Below are 19,874 nucleotides of genomic sequence, written 5' to 3' on the forward strand. Positions count from 1 at the left end.
CCCTCACTCTAGGTCAGCCTTTCGACGAACAAGACGATTCAAATCAGACAATACTATAATAATTTGTTAAGTCGGTCAACATTTGTCGTTCGTATCCTTTCTAGTATTTTTAAAGTTTTAAAAGTTTACAAATTTGCTCACGTTTTGCATGTTCTTGAACGATCATAATCTGTTATTTGTCGGTATGAAGCAACAGTATCCCGTTACTAGCTAAAACAAAAAGATGTATTCAACTGAAAATGAACACAAGGAATTATAGTTTGGAAATCGTCAATGACACCTAACCCAACATCTACCACGGTATAGGGAGCTCAATAATTAATTAAGCAAACAAGTTAAACACCGGCTGCTGACTTCTATATGATGCTTTCATTCAGTGGTTTTAATTTTTTTATGACTGTCATGATTTGTGTTTTTCTTTAAAATTGATTTGTTATAAATTTTGGTTGCTTTTCAGTGACGGATTCAGAGGGGGGCGTAGAGGGCGTAACCCCCCCCCTTTTGCTCGGACTTTTTTTTTTTTTTTTTGTAAAATGATTAATCAGACTAGACTTCGTGAACTTTGCCATTTCCCGTGCATTTAATTTTTATACGTCAATTCTTTACTTATAAAGATATTTTAGCTGATATTTACTGATTGTCAAAGTCATGTGATTTGCTATGGTGGAGGTGACCAGTGCGTTGAAAAAACGTCACTCGGTCATTTTGAAATTCAAATTACAGTAACACATTGCTTAGGCTGAGGATGTAATGACAATCATGAAAACTTCCAAGCGACACAGGATTGAGCAAGAACGTATTTACTTCTATTTCACTATTCCACCAAATAGAAAGTAATAGTAAATACTCTATAAACTATTACACTCTCATGAAATAATGTCCCACCATCCAAATTCAGAGCTGTATCACGCTTGAATGTTTTGTCCATACTTGCCCCAACTGTTCAGGGTTCGACCTCTGCGGTCGTATAAAGCTGCGCCCTGCGGAGCACCTGGTTAAATAATTCTTTTTTATAGCTGCTCTTCTTTTTCTGAATTTTTTTTACTCATGTGTTATATTTTGTAAATAAAGTCTTATTAGATATGACACATTGTATATGGATATTTCATATTTCAATGAATAAAGAAAAGACAAATATCATACTATCATAACAAATACATTTGTATTTCATATCTAAATCAGCACTGAATTCAAAACCCAATTTTAAATTTGCATGTACATGTTTTATTTTTAATAATAGCATGAGAAACAAACACTTTATAGTCTAATACATATAACATAAGAATTATTGAGAGGATTAATATTCAACAGCATAGTGAATTGCTCAAAGGCAAAAAAAAACTTTTAAGTTCATTAGACCACATTCATTCTGTGTCAGAAACCTATGCTGTGTCAACTATTTAATTTTAGATTTAAAAAGTTTGAAGAAGAAATCTTTAATTGATTTGTAAAATCTTGACATTTGTTTTGTGTAAAAAAAAACCATGTAATGTCAAAAATTTGATCACAATCCAAATTCAGAGATGTATCACGCTTGAATGTTTTGTCCATACTTGCCCCAACTGTTCAGGGTTCGACCTCTGCGGTCGTATAAAGCTGCGCCCTGCGGAGCACCTGGTTAAATAATTCTTTTTAATAGCTGCTCTTCTTTTTCTGAATTTTTTTTACTCATGTGTTATATTTTGTAAATAAAGTCTTTTTAGATATGACACATTGTATATGGATATTTCATATTTCAATGAATAAAGAAAAGACAAATATCATACTATCATAACAAATACATTTGTATTTCATATCTAAATCAGCCCTGAATTCAAAACCCAATTTTAAATTTGCATGTACATGTTTTATTTTTAATAATAGCATGAGAAACAAACACTTTATAGTCTAATACATATAACATAAGAATTATTGAGAGGATTAATATTCAACAGCATAGTGAATTGCTCAAAGGCAAAAAAAAAACTTTTAAGTTCATTAGACCACATTCATTCTGTGTCAGAAACCTATGCTGTGTCAACTATTTAATTTTAGATTTAAAAAGTTTGAAGAAGAAATCTTTAATTGATTTGTAAAATCTTGACATTTGTTTTGTGTAAAAAAAAAACCATGTAATGTCAAAAATTTGATCACAATCCAAATTCAGAGCTGTATCACGCTTGAATGTTTTGTCCATACTTGCCCCAACTGTTCAGGGTTCGACCTCTGCGGTCGTATAAAGCTGCGCCCTGCGGAGCACCTGGTTAAATAATTCTTTTTTATAGCTGCTCTTCTTTTTCTGAATTTTTTTTACTCATGTGTTATATTTTGTAAATAAAGTCTTTTTAGATATGACACATTGTATATGGATATTTCATATTTCAATGAATAAAGAAAAGACAAATATCATACTATCATAACAAATACATTTGTATTTCATATCTAAATCAGCACTGAATTCAAAACCCAATTTTAAATTTGCATGTACATGTTTTATTTTTAATAATAGCATGAGAAACAAACACTTTATAGTCTAATACATATAACATAAGAATTATTGAGAGGATTAATATTCAACAGCATAGTGAATTGCTCAAAGGCAAAAAAAAACTTTTAAGTTCATTAGACCACATTCATTCTGTGTCAGAAACCTATGCTGTGTCAACTATTTAATTTTAGATTTAAAAAGTTATAAGAAGAAATCTTTAATTGATTTGTAAAATCTTGACATTTGTTTTGTGTAAAAAAAACCCATGTAATGTCAAAAATTTGATCACAATCCAAATTCAGAGCTGTATCACGCTTGAATGTTTTGTCCATACTTGCCCCAACTGTTCAGGGTTCGACCTCTGCGGTCGTATAAAGCTGCGCCCTGCGGAGCACCTGGTTAAATAATTCTTTTTAATAGCTGCTCTTCTTTTTCTGAATTTTTTTTACTCATGTGTTATATTTTGTAAATAAAGTCTTTTTAGATATGACACATTGTATATGGATATTTCATATTTCAATGAATAAAGAAAAGACAAATATCATACTATCATAACAAATACATTTGTATTTCATATCTAAATCAGCACTGAATTCAAAACCCAATTTTAAATTTGCATGTACATGTTTTATTTTTAATAATAGCATGAGAAACAAACACTTTATAGTCTAATACATATAACATAAGAATTATTGAGAGGATTAATATTCAACAGCATAGTGAATTGCTCAAAGGCAAAAAAAAACTTTTAAGTTCATTAGACCACATTCATTCTGTGTCAGAAACCTATGCTGTGTCAACTATTTAATTTTAGATTTAAAAAGTTTGAAGAAGAAATCTTTAATTGATTTGTAAAATCTTGACATTTGTTTTGTGTAAAAAAAACCCATGTAATGTCAAAAATTTGATCACAATCCAAATTCAGAGCTGTATCACGCTTGAATGTTTTGTCCATACTTGCCCCAACTGTTCAGGGTTCGACCTCTGCGGTCGTATAAAGCTGCGCCCTGCGGAGCACCTGGTTAAATAATTCTTTTTAATAGCTGCTCTTCTTTTTCTGAATTTTTTTTACTCATGTGTTATATTTTGTAAATAAAGTCTTTTTAGATATGACACATTGTATATGGATATTTCATATTTCAATGAATAAAGAAAAGACAAATATCATACTATCATAACAAATACATTTGTATTTCATATCTAAATCAGCACTGAATTCAAAACCCAATTTTAAATTTGCATGTACATGTTTTATTTTTAATAATAGCATGAGAAACAAACACTTTATAGTCTAATACATATAACATAAGAATTATTGAGAGGATTAATATTCAACAGCATAGTGAATTGCTCAAAGGCAAAAAAAAAGCTTTTAAGTTCATTAGACCACATTCATTCTGTGTCAGAAACCTATGCTGTGTCAACTATTTAATTTTAGATTTAAAAAGTTTGAAGAAGAAATCTTTAATTGATTTGTAAAATCTTGACATTTGTTTTGTGTAAAAAAAAAATCCATGTAATGTCAAAAATTTGATCACAATCCAAATTCAGAGCTGTATCACGCTTGAATGTTTTGTCCATACTTGCCCCAACTGTTCAGGGTTCGACCTCTGCGGTCGTATAAAGCTGCGCCCTGCGGAGCACCTGGTTAAATAATTCTTTTTTATAGCTGCTCTTCTTTTTCTGAATTTTTTTTACTCATGTGTTATATTTTGTAAATAAAGTCTTATTAGATATGACACATTGTATATGGATATTTCATATTTCAATGAATAAAGAAAAGACAAATATCATACTATCATAACAAATACATTTGTATTTCATATCTAAATCAGCACTGAATTCAAAACCCAATTTTAAATTTGCATGTACATGTTTTATTTTTAATAATAGCATGAGAAACAACACTTTATAGTCTAATACATATAACATAAGAATTATTGAGAGGATTAATATTCAACAGCATAGTGAATTGCTCAAAGGCAAAAAAAAACTTTTAAGTTCATTAGACCACATTCATTCTGTGTCAGAAACCTATGCTGTGTCAACTATTTAATTTTAGATTTAAAAAGTTTGAAGAAGAAATCTTTAATTGATTTGTAAAATCTTGACATTTGTTTTGTGTAAAAAAAACCCATGTAATGTCAAAAATTTGATCACAATCCAAATTTAGAGCTGTATCACGCTTGAATGTTTTGTCCATACTTGCCCCAACTGTTCAGGGTTCGACCTCTGCGGTCGTATAAAGCTGCGCCCTGCGGAGCACCTGGTTAAATAATTCTTTTTTATAGCTGCTCTTCTTTTTCTGAATTTTTTTTACTCATGTGTTATATTTTGTAAATAAAGTCTTATTAGATATGACACATTGTATATGGATATTTCATATTTCAATGAATAAAGAAAAGACAAATATCATACTATCATAACAAATACATTTGTATTTCATATCTAAATCAGCACTGAATTCAAAACCCAATTTTAAATTTGCATGTACATGTTTTATTTTTAATAATAGCATGAGAAACAACACTTTATAGTCTAATACATATAACATAAGAATTATTTCCATATAGTTCATATTGCGAAAAACGAGACACAGATGTACACATTTGAATGTTCAAAGTTCATTTAGTTTCCATGTTTGAGGATGCAAGATGCCGCATCACCATACTAAGGTTAATATGTTGGTTGGCAATGTTTTCCAGGAGATTAAAGAATCTTATATAATTTGGACCAAGCTTGAAGAAGTCATGTCATAGTATACCATGTAATTCACAGGTTGTCGTTTGTTTTATGTGTTACATATTTCTTTTTCGTTCATTATTTGTACATAAATAAGGCCGTTAGTTTTCTTGTTTGAATTGTTTTACAATATTATTTCGGGGCCTATTGTAGCTGACCATGCAGTATGGCCTTTCCTCATTGTTGAAGGCTGTATGTTGACCTATAGTTGATATCTGTGTCAATTTGGTCTCTTGTGGAGAGTTGTCTCATTGGCAATTATACCACTGGCACATCTTTTTTTGGGGGGTATTTTTGCATGTATTATCTTTATTATATACAATTATAATAACACAATTTTAAAAAAAATATATTATTTTATTTATTTTATTAAAGTTTCTGTAATACATGTAAACAAGTTTGTGGGAATACATTTTTTTCTTTCTTTTTTAAACTCTTTGTGTTGCACAATATAAAGGATAATTGACTGATTATTAAGAACTTTCTGGTTGCATAAAATTTATACAATTGAAACTTATATTAATAGAAAGAAGCAACTGTCCTACTGACTCATGTTTTATTGTGGATTTTTCTTTTCTGTTAAAATCATATAAATTGTCACAAAATTGTCACTTTTATTAAAAATAATAATTAAAGAGAAAAAATTCCCTAATTCAATGTTGTTAAAATTGCTAGAAAAACACAGAGGTTTAATTTGTTTATTTAATATTTTTATCTAAATTCACATTTCGCCTTAGTTTAATTCCCATCTGGCCTTAGTATATCTTTTACCTTTTTTACCTGGAATTCACAGCTAAGGCGAAATGAGAACACACCCATGGTATATAGTAGAGAGGTAGAACACTAACAAAGTGATAATTATAAAAAGATAAATTCAGTTCCTAAGAAACACATGCAATGACATGTAAAAATATACAAATATCATTTTTTTTTATGAAAAATCTCAGGCTAAAGATTATAGTGTTTTAATTTAACATTGACAATAAAATCATCTTTTACTCCTTATTTTGTAAGAAGCTTTTATATTAAGATACATATACATGAACTATCACGTTATCGTCATTGCCTGCGAATAGACACATGAAAAATTATTTGCAGGAGCTATATTAAATATAGGATCAACTAGTGTTGTTCCGATGATCGGAATAAGTCGGAAATCAGTTGGTTGGGCCTCACGATGTCGATAATCGATTGGGATTTTGTTCAATCGATTGTCGCTATAGTTTCCGGACTTTTTGCGTATCAACTTCCGGTCCGTTTGCGGTTTGAATTTTATTTGCTCAGTCAAACAAATTGCAACAAAAAATATCAGTGGATGACAATAACAATGTCAAACATCCTATAATTAAAGACAAAACCATTTTTTCCCCTTTAAAACGTGACAAAAGTATTGACTATATATATACAGATTGATCTTTAAAATAAATAACTTTGTATGAAATACTCTCTCAATACCGGATACTTGTTACTTGAGAGCGTACATGAAATCCTTCAGATTTTAGACAAAATAATTTCTTTACTTCATTAGAGCGTATCGCAAATTGCCTTTTATTAATGTTTTATCCATTAGTAGCGTCAAAAGCGTCATATTCCTTCCCAAATTGCTTGTCAAACATCGTTTATGTTTGTAAATTTTCTGAAATTTGTCCGCCATTGAAATACATTAGAATCACGGATCGGATACGGTTCAACTATGTAATAATTCCGCATTTTTGCAATTATAAGTTCAAACGCTCGCTTGACACAATTGACAGAAAAATGATGATCATAAAGTGAAAAAAAAGCATTCTACACGAATTAACAGACATTGGCTGGATCCTCTTTGTTTACTGTATATATTTCAATGCAAATGCATTGTTTTATTTTTTTCTGTTAATCTTAAATTTCTTAAAGTAAAATACTTTATATATATCTTTTCTTACTGTGAAACATTCAAATGTTTATACTGCTAAGTTATTGAAATTATAATGTGAGTTACACCATTGAAATTTAGAAAAGTTAGTGTCACTCTTGGTAATTAATGTTGTAATTATGAGATAAAATATGTTCAATCTGAATCTGGATTCTAATTAATTCATTTTTATAATTGCTAAATAAAATATGAAAAGGAAACAGAAGATCAAATATTAACATATAAAACTCTGCAATGAAATGAAATATACACATTAGACATGACCAATGAGACTAAAATGCATGATTTCATTTAAAAAAAGGGCAAAGTATTCTGATGCGATTATAACCGATAGTCGGTTGGTTGCTGTCAAACGATTGTAATAGATAATCGGTTGGTAATTTCAACCGATTATCCAACACTAGGATCAACTATCCAGAAGCTAACATAACATGTGCTGGCATATAATATGTCCACTTTATTTTTATTTATTTTTTTGACAGTCAAATAAAGATACCACTGAAGAAAAGAACCAGGATAAAAGAAATACCACACAGCCTGTTATGACACATGATAAGGTAAAACAGTAACAACATTATAAATTAAAATATACTAAAGCTTTGGTTGAATCATTCATTGTTATTTTTCCTGTCAGCTGTTTACAAGGCCAATCAATACAATGGAGAAATTGGGAATGTGTCAAGGTGACAACCTGACAATAACTAGATGTGCTTGTACCATCTTAACAATGATTTGAAAATACATTTTAAAACTGTAGTCTGCAATATTTTAGGTTATATATATTTCATTTTTAGATTTCTATGCCCCCTCTGCTAACCCAAGGGAATATTAAATTTGACCCATGTCCATTTGTATTGATTTCAACTTACTGTTATGAAATGCTTATCACCACAAAACACAGATTAGATTGAATTTGGTTGTGTCACTTTAACAGTTCTAGATTTATGCCCCTTTATAACATTATAAATATGCAAGCCGAGATATTTTTGACGTAGACATTCTCTGTTTATTTTACATGTATATGGAAAGTAATCAATGTTTTTTTTAAATGTTTTTTTCTTCTTTAGATTGAAGCTGATCAAGATGACATATGTGAGATTGCAGACCATAACAAATATAGATTACGACCAAAACAGGTATTTTACTAATAAAAAATTTACATAGATAAACATTTTTAGAGGGAAAAAAAGTGCCTTTCCACAACCCCACATTAATTAGATTTTAATTTCATTAGTTTAAATTGAAGGATGAATAATATAAAAAAAGAAGATGTGGTGTAATTGCCAATCAAACAACTCTTCACAAGAGACCAAATGACACAGAAATTAAACACTGTAGGTCAACAGAAGGCCTTCAACAATGAGCCAAGCCAATCCCGCATAGCTATAAAAAGCCCCGAAATGACAAATGTAAAACAATTCAAAGGAGAATACTAACAGCCTAATTAATGTATAAAAAAATGAACGAAAAACGAATAAGTAACAAAAAACGTTATGCTATTAGGTCACTAAATCACATTACAAATCTAAATCAATATCTTGATATGCTGCAATCATAAGTGCTAAATATAAAAAAGCATTTGACAGATCATAAAATTATCCGAACAAGAAAAAAAGACACAAAAAATATTTAAGAATACAAACAGAAGCTTCAACCAACCTAGTTCAAAGCTATTAAAATAAATAAAATACTTCAAAATATAAGCTTTGGTGATATCTGAACTTTATTATAAAAGTGAATTACACAATGTAATAAGATATTTATCAGTTGTCTCTCTCAAATCTTTGTTCATGTTTATTTTGTGATTTTTTGCAGGTATTCAAATAAAGTAATATTCATATTCTGAGGCTCAGGCTGGAAAGTCCTACTGTGACTCAAAAATTGCTCATATGAGAACCAAGATGAGATTCTTTGTGGCAACTGGAAATAACATTTTGAATGCAGATGACATGAAAACTGCAATTGATTATGGAAAAGGTACATTGTGAATTTATTCTATAAACATAAGAAGATGTGGTATGATTACCATTGAGACATATTTCTATCCAAGACTTAAATTAGTAAATTTAAGCAATTATAGGTCACAGTGTAGCTTCAAAGTGAGACCTTGACTCAATAGCAGAGTAAAACTATACAAAAAAAAAAACAATTATAAAATACAGCACAAAAGACAATCACTTACTTGACAGTTGACTTCAAAAGATTAATAGGTGTACAGAATACAATTTTAATTTACCAGCTCTATAAACAAAATCACCTTAAACTATGTGTTACATAAATCTCGGAGGTCAAAACATAATCATTGTATCTGTTAAGTTTTATATAATAAGTTCAATTCCCTTTCTTACAGGTGTAGCTGGATGTCAAGTGGCCCATGTTATTGTTGAAACGTCAAAACATGTTCTCAAGACTCATAATTTAAAAAATATCACACATTACAACGATGTTCAGTACACAGAATCTGGTGTTGTATTCAGAAAAGCTTATGGTATTGGGGATGGGTTGTCAATGACTTATAGTGAGTTAACTAAATTATCAGGTCATTGTCAAAATGAAACTGGATGTACTCTTGTAACCGATTTTGTTCTGCCATCAAAGGTCAAAGGAAAGATCAAGTTAACAAAAGCTGAAAGTAATGCTGTACAAAATGAAATGAGTACTGAGACCACAACAATAAGACCAGTCAGTTCATCTGCTTTGCAGACAACACTCTCCTTTGAATGCCCAGAACCAGGTTGTATTAAGCATTATGCTTCTTACAGAACTCTAGAAAATCATGTTCTATTAGGTACACATGATTTAAGATTAGAAAGAGAATAGGTATATGATATCATTCGCAAGCAATGGGCAGAACTCTGCAACAATGTTATTGTTACAAGGAAGAAAAATGTTGTCAGCCAATGTACAAGCTGTAGAAACCCTTCCTATGGGTTGGGCATTAAAAAGAGCCAGAAAGGTGAATAGATTTCCTTCCAAGATTAAAAACTTCCTTATTAAGAAATTCAATGAAGGAGAGAAAAGTAAAAACAAATGCAGTCCAGATGATGTCGCATCAGAAATGAAATCTATGAGGGATACTGAGGGCAGACGGGTTTTTCAGTTAAATGAATGCTTAAATAGTACTCAAATTACATCTTTCTTCTCTCGATTGGTATCAGCTAATGCAAGTAACAACAAGAAAATAGTACCTGAAGATGATGACTTGGTAGCTGCTGCTGTTGCAATAAATCAATCTGAATTAATTGATTCAGTTAACTCTGCAAATCCAACAAATGACTGTTAGAATATAGTGCATATATATTCACTTTAAAGCTTGTTAATTTTGAAAAAATTCAATTTTATCCATTTATTTTCAATGTATTTATAAGTTTTATGATTTTAATTGTATAATTTTGATAGAATTTTTTCTTTAATAATTTGAAAAATATAAGAAAGTCACTCAGACTGAAACAGATAACCTACTTGCATTGTCAATTTATCATTTTGAATCATGTAAACTTTCAATAAAAATTATTTTCTCTCTGAAATAGATCAAGAACAATTTTAATCCTTAATATTGGTTAAGATTTGGATAAAGCAAAAAGGTGGATTACCTCCCTTTTATTCAATGAATTTACTGATTTTTGATTAACTTGCACATTTTTTTCTTCCTTTTTGAATGAATTAGTTAAAACTGTAATTAGCATAAATGTATTATAGTTTTACATGGAGAGTTTTGTTAGAATTTTAGTCCTTGATTGTGATCAAAACTTGGAAAAGCAACAAAATGGATTTTCTCCCTTTTATTTCAAAAATTTACTCACTTTTTTTGAGAATTTTCACAAGCTTTTGGTGTTGTTTTTTTTAAATGATATTCAGTTAAAACTCTTTAATTAACATAAAAGTATTATAGTTTAACATGAAGAGTTTTGTTAGAATTTTAGACCTTGATTTTGGTCAAAATTCGAAAAAAGTTACAAAGTGGATTACCTCCCATATATTTAATGAATTTGATGATTTGTTGTGAAATTGCACACCTTATTGTTTCTTTTTGAAAGATTTTCAGTTAAACAAACTTTAATAAGTATAAAAGTATTATAGTTTAACATGAAGAGTTTTGTTAGAATTTTAGTCCTTGATTTTGGTCAAAATTGAAAAAAGCAACAAAAGGGATTACCTCCCTTTTATTTAATGAATTAACTGATTTTTAGTTAACTTGCACACATTATTGTTTCTTTTTGAATGATTTTCAGTTGAAAAACTTTAATAAGCATATAAGTATTATAGTTTAGCATGAAGAGTTTTGTTAGAACTTAAGTCCTTGATATTGGTCAAAATTGAAAAAAGCAACAAAATGGATTACCTCCCTTTTTTGTTATGAAATTACTGGTTTTTAGTAAACTTGCATACTTTTTCATTTCTTTTTGAAAGATATTTATTTAAAAAGCATTAATTTGCCTAAAAGTAATACAGTTTTACTTGAAGAGTTTTGTAGAATTTTTATCATTAAATTGGTCAAAATAAGGAAAAACAGAAAAATGGATTATCTCCCTTCTGTAGCCATTCATCTATTTGAATTTTTTTAAATTTGCACAATTTTTTTTTTATTTCTGGTTTAACTCCAGTAAGTATTCTTTAATTTGTCTATACATAATAGGATGTTACTTGTTGGGTTTTGTGAAAAAATTTAACTTCAAAATTGGTCAAAAACAAGAAAATTCCAATATTAAGAAAATTGTGTTTTACCCCTTTTTGGTAAAGAGGTAACAATGAAAAAAAAATTGAAATATCTCTTTATTTTTTGTTATTGTGTTTAGATAATATCTGAAAATAAATAATATATCACAGCAATTTGTCTGCTTTTTTAGCTCACCTGACCTGAAAGGTCAAGTGAGCTTTTCTCATCACTTGGCGTCCGTCGTCCGTCGTCCTGCGTCCGTCGTCTGTCGTCCGTTGTCCGTCGTCCGTCGTCCGTAAACTTTTACAAAAATCTTCTCCTCTGAAACTACTGGGCCAAATTCTACCAAACTTGGCCACAATGATCCTTGGGATATCTAGTTTAAAAAATGTGTGGCGTGACCCGTCAAACCAACCAAGATGGCCGCCATGGCTAAAAATAGAACATAGGGGTAAAATGCAGTTTTTGGCTTATAACTCAAAAACCAAAGCATTTAGAGCAAATCTGACATGGGGTAAAATTGTTTATCAGGTGAAGATTTATCTGCCCTCAAATTTTCAGACGAATCGGACAACCTGTTGTTGGGTTGCTGCCCCTGAAATGGTTATTTTAAGGAAATTTTGCAGTTTTTGGTTATTATCTTGAATACTATTATAGATAGAGATAAACTGTAAACAGCAATAATGTTCAGCAGAGTAAGACCTACAAATAAGTCAACATGACCAAAATTGCCAGTCGACCCCTTAAGGAGTTATTGCCCTTTATAGTCAATTTTTAACAACTTTTCATCATTTTTTGTAACTTTTCTAAAAATCTTCTTCTCTAAAACTACTTTGCCAAATTTAATCAAACTTGGCGACAACTATCATTGTGGTTTATAGTTTAAAAAATGTGTCTGATGACCCAGCCTACCAAACAAAATGGCCGACATGGCTAAAATTAGAACATAGTGGTAAAATGCAGTTTTTGCTTTATATCTTTGAAACCAAGACATTTAGGGCAAATCTTTCAAGATTTTAATGTCCATCAGAATAAGATATATCCCCTCACAAATTTTCAGTTGAATCGGACAACCTGTTGTTGGGTTGCTGCCCTTAAATTGGTTATTTTAAGAAAATTTTGCAGTTTTTGGTTATTATCTTGAATACTATTATAGATAGAGATAAACTGTAAACAGCAATAATGTTCAGCAAAGTAAGATCTACAAGTAAGTCAGCATGATCAAAATTGTTAGAGGACCCCCTAAGGAGTTATTGCCCTTTAGAGTCAATATTAAACAACTTTTCCTCATTTTTGTAACTTGTATAAAAATCTTTTGTAAAACTACTTGGCCAAATTTAACCAAACTTGGCCACAATCATAATACTAGGGCATCTATTTTTAAAAAGAGTGTCTAATGACCCCGCCTACCAACAAAGATGGCCGACATCAGTAAACACATTAACTTCTTCTCCTCTGAAATTACTTAGACAATATTAACCAAACTAGGCCACCATCATCATAAGGGTATCTAGTTTAAATAATGTGTTGAATGACCCCGCCTACCAACGAAGATGACTGACATGAGTTAAAATTGTACATAGGGGTAAAATGCAGTTTTCAGGGAAGATCTCTGAAACCAAAGCATTTAGAGCAAATCTGATGTAGAAATTTTTCTTATTTTTTGTCAACATCTAAATGCCCTGAACTTTTTAGACAAATCAGGAAATCTGTTGTTGGGTTGTTGCCCCTGAAGTGGTAATTTTAAGAAAATTTTGCAGTTTTTGGTATTTATTGAATTGTGTCCCTTTTTATGATATTTTGGGATAGACTTATATATATTTTGGTATATAGATATATTAATGAAATATTAAAACAAACCATGTAGAGAATTTTACATGAACAAAGGCACTATTTTCAGTCTCATAAATATTTCAGATATATTTATTGAACTTTGTTGTGATATGGTTCTTTGTGGTATTAAGGTACAGAAACTCTCTAATAAAAAGTACAGTTTGTATAACTGCCCTTGGAAATTTCAAAAATTATGTAAGTAACACATGTGTAGCAGGTTTGAATTTGTTGTTAAAGTTTAAAACAAAAGCAAGACATATAAATTAACACATTTAGAACATGAAATGATGATGAATTATATTGTAAAGAATATTATTATAAAGCCAGCAAGTAAAATTTACTCAGGAAAGTAGTTCCTCGATTGACGATAATTTTTACAAGTGGCAGTCAGGGACGTCTATATAAGTCCTTGTGGCAGTGTAGTAAAATTGTCATGTACATTAGATAATAGTCCCAGCTAAAACCTTTTTTTGCAAACACTAAGTCATTTATCTCTCAATGTTTTGGGTGTTTTCAACACAAATGATGCTGATTATCCATCAAGAAATATTCTGTTAAAAAATATAGACCAATTTAAAATCTGGGAACAGTGCAATTCCAAATCTGATGATTACTAACAGTGTTTTCCTTTTTTCACTAAGGTAAGGTGGGTGTATTAAAAAAAAATCACCTGCAACCGGGTGGTTTTTTTAATGTCCTACCGTTTATTTTTTTTTACTTACTGTGGGGGTCACAAAAATAAAGATTAGTATAATATCCACATTTAATGGAGTTGAACAAACATAAATAGAAGTAGTCATATTAATTGTCAAATATTCTTTGATTTGATTTTTTTCAACAATTTGCAGGACTCCCTCCTCCTGTGAATGCAAAGTTTATCGATCAAGGGTTCTGTCCTATTTCTTGCTGTTGTGCTGTATTTTTGGCACACAGAACAGTAGTATCCTTCTCAGTGACTATAAGCCATTTGAAGTCTTGCTCATTTTTGTATTCACTTACATGTCTTTTCCGTTGTTTGGTTCATTTTTGTTCAATTTCCACAACTTCAACATTACTGAGGGGGTATAGGACCTTTATCGGGACTCCGGGATCGGGTGTTTTTAAGGTCGGGATTGACCCTTTAGGGATCTGGGGATTCTTTATTTCGAAATTCAGGATTTCATATTTATAAGCCTTGGATTTTGGGATTTCATGTTTTTAAGCCCGGGATGTCGAGGTCAGGACCCCTCCTACCCCCTGCTCATTACTATCAATTTTATTTAACTTATTTGGTCTGGTATTTTCTTTATCATTATTACCATCTGTCTTCTTTTTTCCCGATTGATAAATGAAAACGATTGGATGTCATCTTTGTCAAACAAAAAAAATCAGGGGCGCGAAAAGTATTCAAAATTTTAGCGCTACGGAACCGAAAAAAATCTGGAATTTGAAAACAACCGGTTTAAATGTCGAATGGAAACACTGAGTATTGCATATAATTCGACAACAAGTTTGGTTTGCTGTGTACTGGACACTTCACACAAAAAAATGTATTTGTTGAAGTTAATGAAATAAAAGTTGAACCAGTTAATGTTGTTATTCATGTTTTAATTAAATTTTGTTAAATGACATGAAAAGATTGATATCGTCTATTCTTATAGGATTTGCATATTCAGGAATATGTTGATATGATTGTTAGAGAGGACTTAAATGATAAGAATTTTTATGGATTTGCAACAAAGTTATCGGGGCCATATAGTTTTACCCTTGTCTTTCATTGTGTCATTCTGTCATTTGTACAAAGTATTTATGCTATTATACAGATTTTTTTTCTAAACACCTTCAAATATTGGGCTTTTATGGCCCCACAACAAAGTTGTCAGGGCCATATAGTTTTACCCTTGTCTCTAATTTGATCATTCCGCAACAAAGTATTCATGCTAATATACGGATTTTTTTCTAAACACCTTCAGATATATACTGGTTAATATTTGGTATGTGAGTTAACCATGATGAGTTACAGATCAAGCTCAAGTTTCATTCCATTCTGCTAATTTTTGCCGAAATTATGGGATTTGGTTCGTCATTTGATCATTGTGTCATTCTGTCATCCAGCAACACACCATTATACATTTTTACGCCCCACCTATGATAGTAGAGGGGCATTATGTTTTCTGGTCTGTGCGTCCGTTCGTCTGTCTGTCCCGCTTCAGGTTAAAGTTTTTGGTCAAGGTAGTTTTTGATGAAGTTGAAGTTCAATCAACTTGAAACTTAGCATACATGTGCTCTATGATTTGATCTTTCAATTTTAATGCCAAATTAGAGTTTTAACCCCAATTTTACGGTTCACTGAACATAGAAAATGATAGTGCAAATTTCAGGTTAAAGTTTTTGGTCAAGCTAGTTTTTGATAAAGTAAAAGTCCAATCAACTTGAAACTTAGTATACATGTTCTTTTATAAGATCATTCTAATTTTAATGCCAAATTAGAGAATTTATTCGAATTTCACGGTCCACTAAACATGGAAATTGATAGTGGGAGTGGGGCATCCGTGTACTATGGACACATTCTTGTTTTTTCTAAACGAATTCAAATATTGGGTTCATTTTTGGTATGTGAGTTAACCATGATGAGTTATAGATCAAACTTAAGTTTCATTCCACTGTGCTAATTTTTGCTGAAATTACAGGGCTTTTTTGGACTTTGTATACTAATTTATAACTATATGGTTTTTTTCTCAACACTTTGAGATTTGACTGATATTTGGTATGGGAGTCAACCATGATGAGTTACAGATCAAGTTTTAGTTTCATTCAACTCTGCTAATTTTTGGCGAAATTAAGGGCTTTGGACTTTGATAAATTGTTGAAAATCACAATTATACAAAAAAAATTCTAAACTCCTTGAGATATTGGTCTAAATTTTGGTATGTGTGTTCACCATGATGAGTTACAGATTAAATATAAGTTTCATTCTGCTCTGATAATTTTTGCAAAAATTACTAGCTTTGGACTTTTCATATTGTTGAAAATCACAGTTATACATATTTTTTTTAAACGCCTTTTGAAATTAGGCTGATTTTTGGTTTGTGTGTTAACCAAGATGAATTACAGATCAAGTATAAGTTTTGTTCTGCTCCACTGATTTTTGCAGAAATTAAGAGTTTAAGACTTTAAAAATTGTCAAAAATTGCAGTTATATTGACTTTTTTCTATATGCCTTGAGATTTTGAGCTGAATTTTGATATGTGATACTACCATCATGTTTGTGTGTACATGTGTTGTTGAAATTTCAGATTGATGCAACTTTTTGAGACAGGGCCATTCATGTTGTTACAACACATCTAGTTGTAGTTTCCTTTTTATCAGATAACAAATTTCAGTTTTTACCAATTTTTGCATTAACCAACAAATGTATATTAATGCGCCATGCCTATTCAATGACACAAGTTTTCATTAACGTGTGATAGAAGTTATAAGTGTAAAAAAATTCATAAACGTGTGATAAAAGTTATTAGTGTGGGAAAATATAATCGTTAATTCCAATTGAAAAGAGTTAGAAGAATTGAACTTTTTCTAAAGGAATTTATTGGTATATATATATACTGGACCAAGTTGGTTACAAACATATCTTTTATCTGTTTGTTAGTGAATTGATCAAGTTTATACACCAATGAATTCCTTTAAAAAGGTGTTTAATCCTATATCGTTATAGAAAACTTAACAAGGATCCTTAAATTAAATGGTCCCCCCCCAAAATTATAAAAAAAACCATCATTTACATCTATATAATTATAGAATATTGAAGATGCCAAGAAGAAAAAATTGGAAAGCAGCAGAGGCTAAACTTGGTGTGAAGAACCCAAAGAAACAGAAACTGACGAACTTGACTGGGGATACTGGCCCAATTAACAGTACAGAATTTGACCTTGACGTGGGTGATACTGACACCCTCGTCAACAGTAACTCAAATAACTTGGGGGTTACTGACCTTCACTCAAATTCAAATAACAGTATCAATAGAAATGTGAAAAAAAATTCTCAAAATTATACTGAAACAGTTAATCTGTCACTTAAAAATCAAATTGAACAATCTGAATTGAATCAAAATGAGTTATCTGAATTTAATCAGCTTGAACAATCAGAATTAAACCAACTTGAATTACCGAAATTGAATCTAAAAGAACTTTCTGAATTGAACCAACTTGAACTAACAGAATTGAACCAACTTGAACTAACAGAATTGAACCAACTTGAACTACCTGTATTGAACCAACTTGAACTACCTGTATTGAACCAACTTGAACTACCTGTATTGAACCAACTTGAACTACCTGTATTGAACCAAATTGTACTATCTGAATTAAATGAAATCAGTTACAATACTTATGCAAATGAAACTGCTCATAGCTCTTATAAACAAACAAATATTCTGTCAAATCAATCGAAAAACAGTTATGCAAAGAAAGATTCTCCTAGTATGATGCCAGAACAGAATTATCATGATTATAAAGAAAAAGAAGTATCTAAAAGTGTCAATTTTTTTAATAACCACTTTCTTAAATTTGGAACATTTGACCAGTATGCCACTAAATTTGATGACCAAAGCAGGGGCAACCAATGTACTTGTAATTGCTTAGTTTTCTTATCACTGGCAACTTTAAATTTTGACCAAAACATTGTGGACCTTGATTACATTTTAAATTTAGGAGATGAAATTTATAGGAAGCATGTTCAAAAACTAACTTTACAAGGATTGTTTCAATGTATGCTTTTAAATTTTGATGAAATTCCTGTTAAGATAGAAATTCCCCAAGGGATTTTTACATTTAAGAAACAACAAATACTGTTCGGTATAGCTTTACAGTACAAAGAGTTGACTGGATATCTCACATTACAAGAAGCAATTCAAAATTGTATTAAGCAGTCAAACAAATTTCTTATAATGATTGGAGCCATATGTTCGGCAGTTTATTATCATAATCAAATATACTACTTTTTTGACAGTCATTCTCATTCAGAATGTACACTGAATAATCCATTAGATTCCTCAGGCAAAAGTATCTTGATTGGATTTGCTGATTTACACGACCTTGTCAGTTACTTGTATGCTTTTTACATAAGTTTAAAAATTGATTTAGACTCACAATATGAAATTCTCCCTGTATGCATCAGTTGTGAAGATACAGGGACAGATATAAACAAGCAGATGCAGAACTATTTTGAAGATCAGAAACTAAGAAACACAAAACAAAAAAAAATTGGTTACCAGTATTTAAATTCTTGTGACCAGGAAAATTCTGTTAGCACTGACAATGATGATCAAGCAGTTCTGTCCAAGAGTAAAGTTAATACAAAGGTACCCAAATTTGTGTATATGAAACAGTACATGCAAAATAAAAGAAAAAATAAAACATTTAGGGAAAAAGAAAGACAAAGGGAGTTAAATTATAAAAGAACTGTAAGAAAGGACAAAGATTTTCGAAAAGCTGAAGCAGGAAGTAAGAAGGCTCAAAGAGATAATTTTGATTTAAGAAAGAAAGAGAGACAACGAGAAATTGATTCTAAAAGAAAAGCAAGAGAGAATAAGGATTTTAGAAAAGCTGAAGCAGAAAATATGAAGTCTCAAAGAGATAATTTTGAATTTAGACAGAAAGAGAGACAACAACAAATTGATTTTAAAAGAAAAGCAAGAATAAATAAGGATTTTAGAAAAACTGAAGCAGAAAGTAAGAAGTGTCAAAGAGAGAATTTTGATTTAAGACAAAAAGAGAGACAACGAGAAATTGATTCTAAAAGAAAAGCAAGAGAGAATAAGGATTTTAGAAAAGCTGAAGCAGAAAATATGAAGTCTCAAAGAGATAATTTTGAATTTAGACAGAAAGAGAGACAACAACAAATTGATTTTAAAAGAAAAGCAAGAATAAATAAGGATTTTAGAAAAACTGAAGCAGAAAGTAAGAAATGTCAAAGAGAGAATTTTGATTTAAGACAAAAAGAGAGACAACGAGAAATTGATTGTAAAAGAAAAGCAAGAGAAAACAAGGATTTTAGAAAAACTGAAGCAGACCGTAAGAAGTCTCAAAGAAATAAAAATTCCTTTTTAAGACAAAAAGTGAGACAAAGAGAACTTGCTTCTAAAAGAAAGGCTAGAAAACAAGATATTTTTAAAACAAATGAAGCAGAAAAGAAAAAATTGCAAGGCAGGACGAAGATTATAGAAAACATGAGTTCCAACGAGATTTGCTAAGGAAACAAGATTATAGGTCAAATCCAAAAAATTT

At 30.5% G+C, this 19,874-nt stretch overlaps 1 protein-coding gene across 2 annotated transcripts; it reads left to right on the top strand.

Moving 5' to 3' along the window:
- The first annotated feature begins 6,321 nt into the window (after window positions 1-6,321).
- LOC143055902 (uncharacterized) lies at window positions 6,322-10,434 on the top strand. 2 transcript variants are annotated; one of them, XM_076228947.1, is made up of 4 exons: window positions 6,322-7,678; window positions 8,189-8,257; window positions 8,937-9,098; window positions 9,472-10,434. In XM_076228947.1, exons 3-4 carry the CDS (start codon window positions 9,011-9,013, stop codon window positions 9,939-9,941), a joined length of 558 nt encoding a protein of 185 aa, XP_076085062.1. In that variant the 5' UTR covers window positions 6,322-7,678; window positions 8,189-8,257; window positions 8,937-9,010; the 3' UTR covers window positions 9,942-10,434. The 2 variants fall into 2 exon arrangements, with proteins under 2 accessions (XP_076085062.1, XP_076085063.1); XM_076228948.1 differs by lacking the exons at window positions 6,322-7,678; window positions 8,189-8,257 and having other exon boundaries at window positions 8,877-9,098.
- Window positions 10,435-19,874: the final 9,440 nt, after the last annotated feature.

Source organism: Mytilus galloprovincialis, chromosome 13 (assembly GCF_965363235.1).
Source record: "Mytilus galloprovincialis chromosome 13, xbMytGall1.hap1.1, whole genome shotgun sequence".
Taxonomy (NCBI): Eukaryota; Metazoa; Mollusca; class Bivalvia; order Mytilida; family Mytilidae; genus Mytilus; species Mytilus galloprovincialis.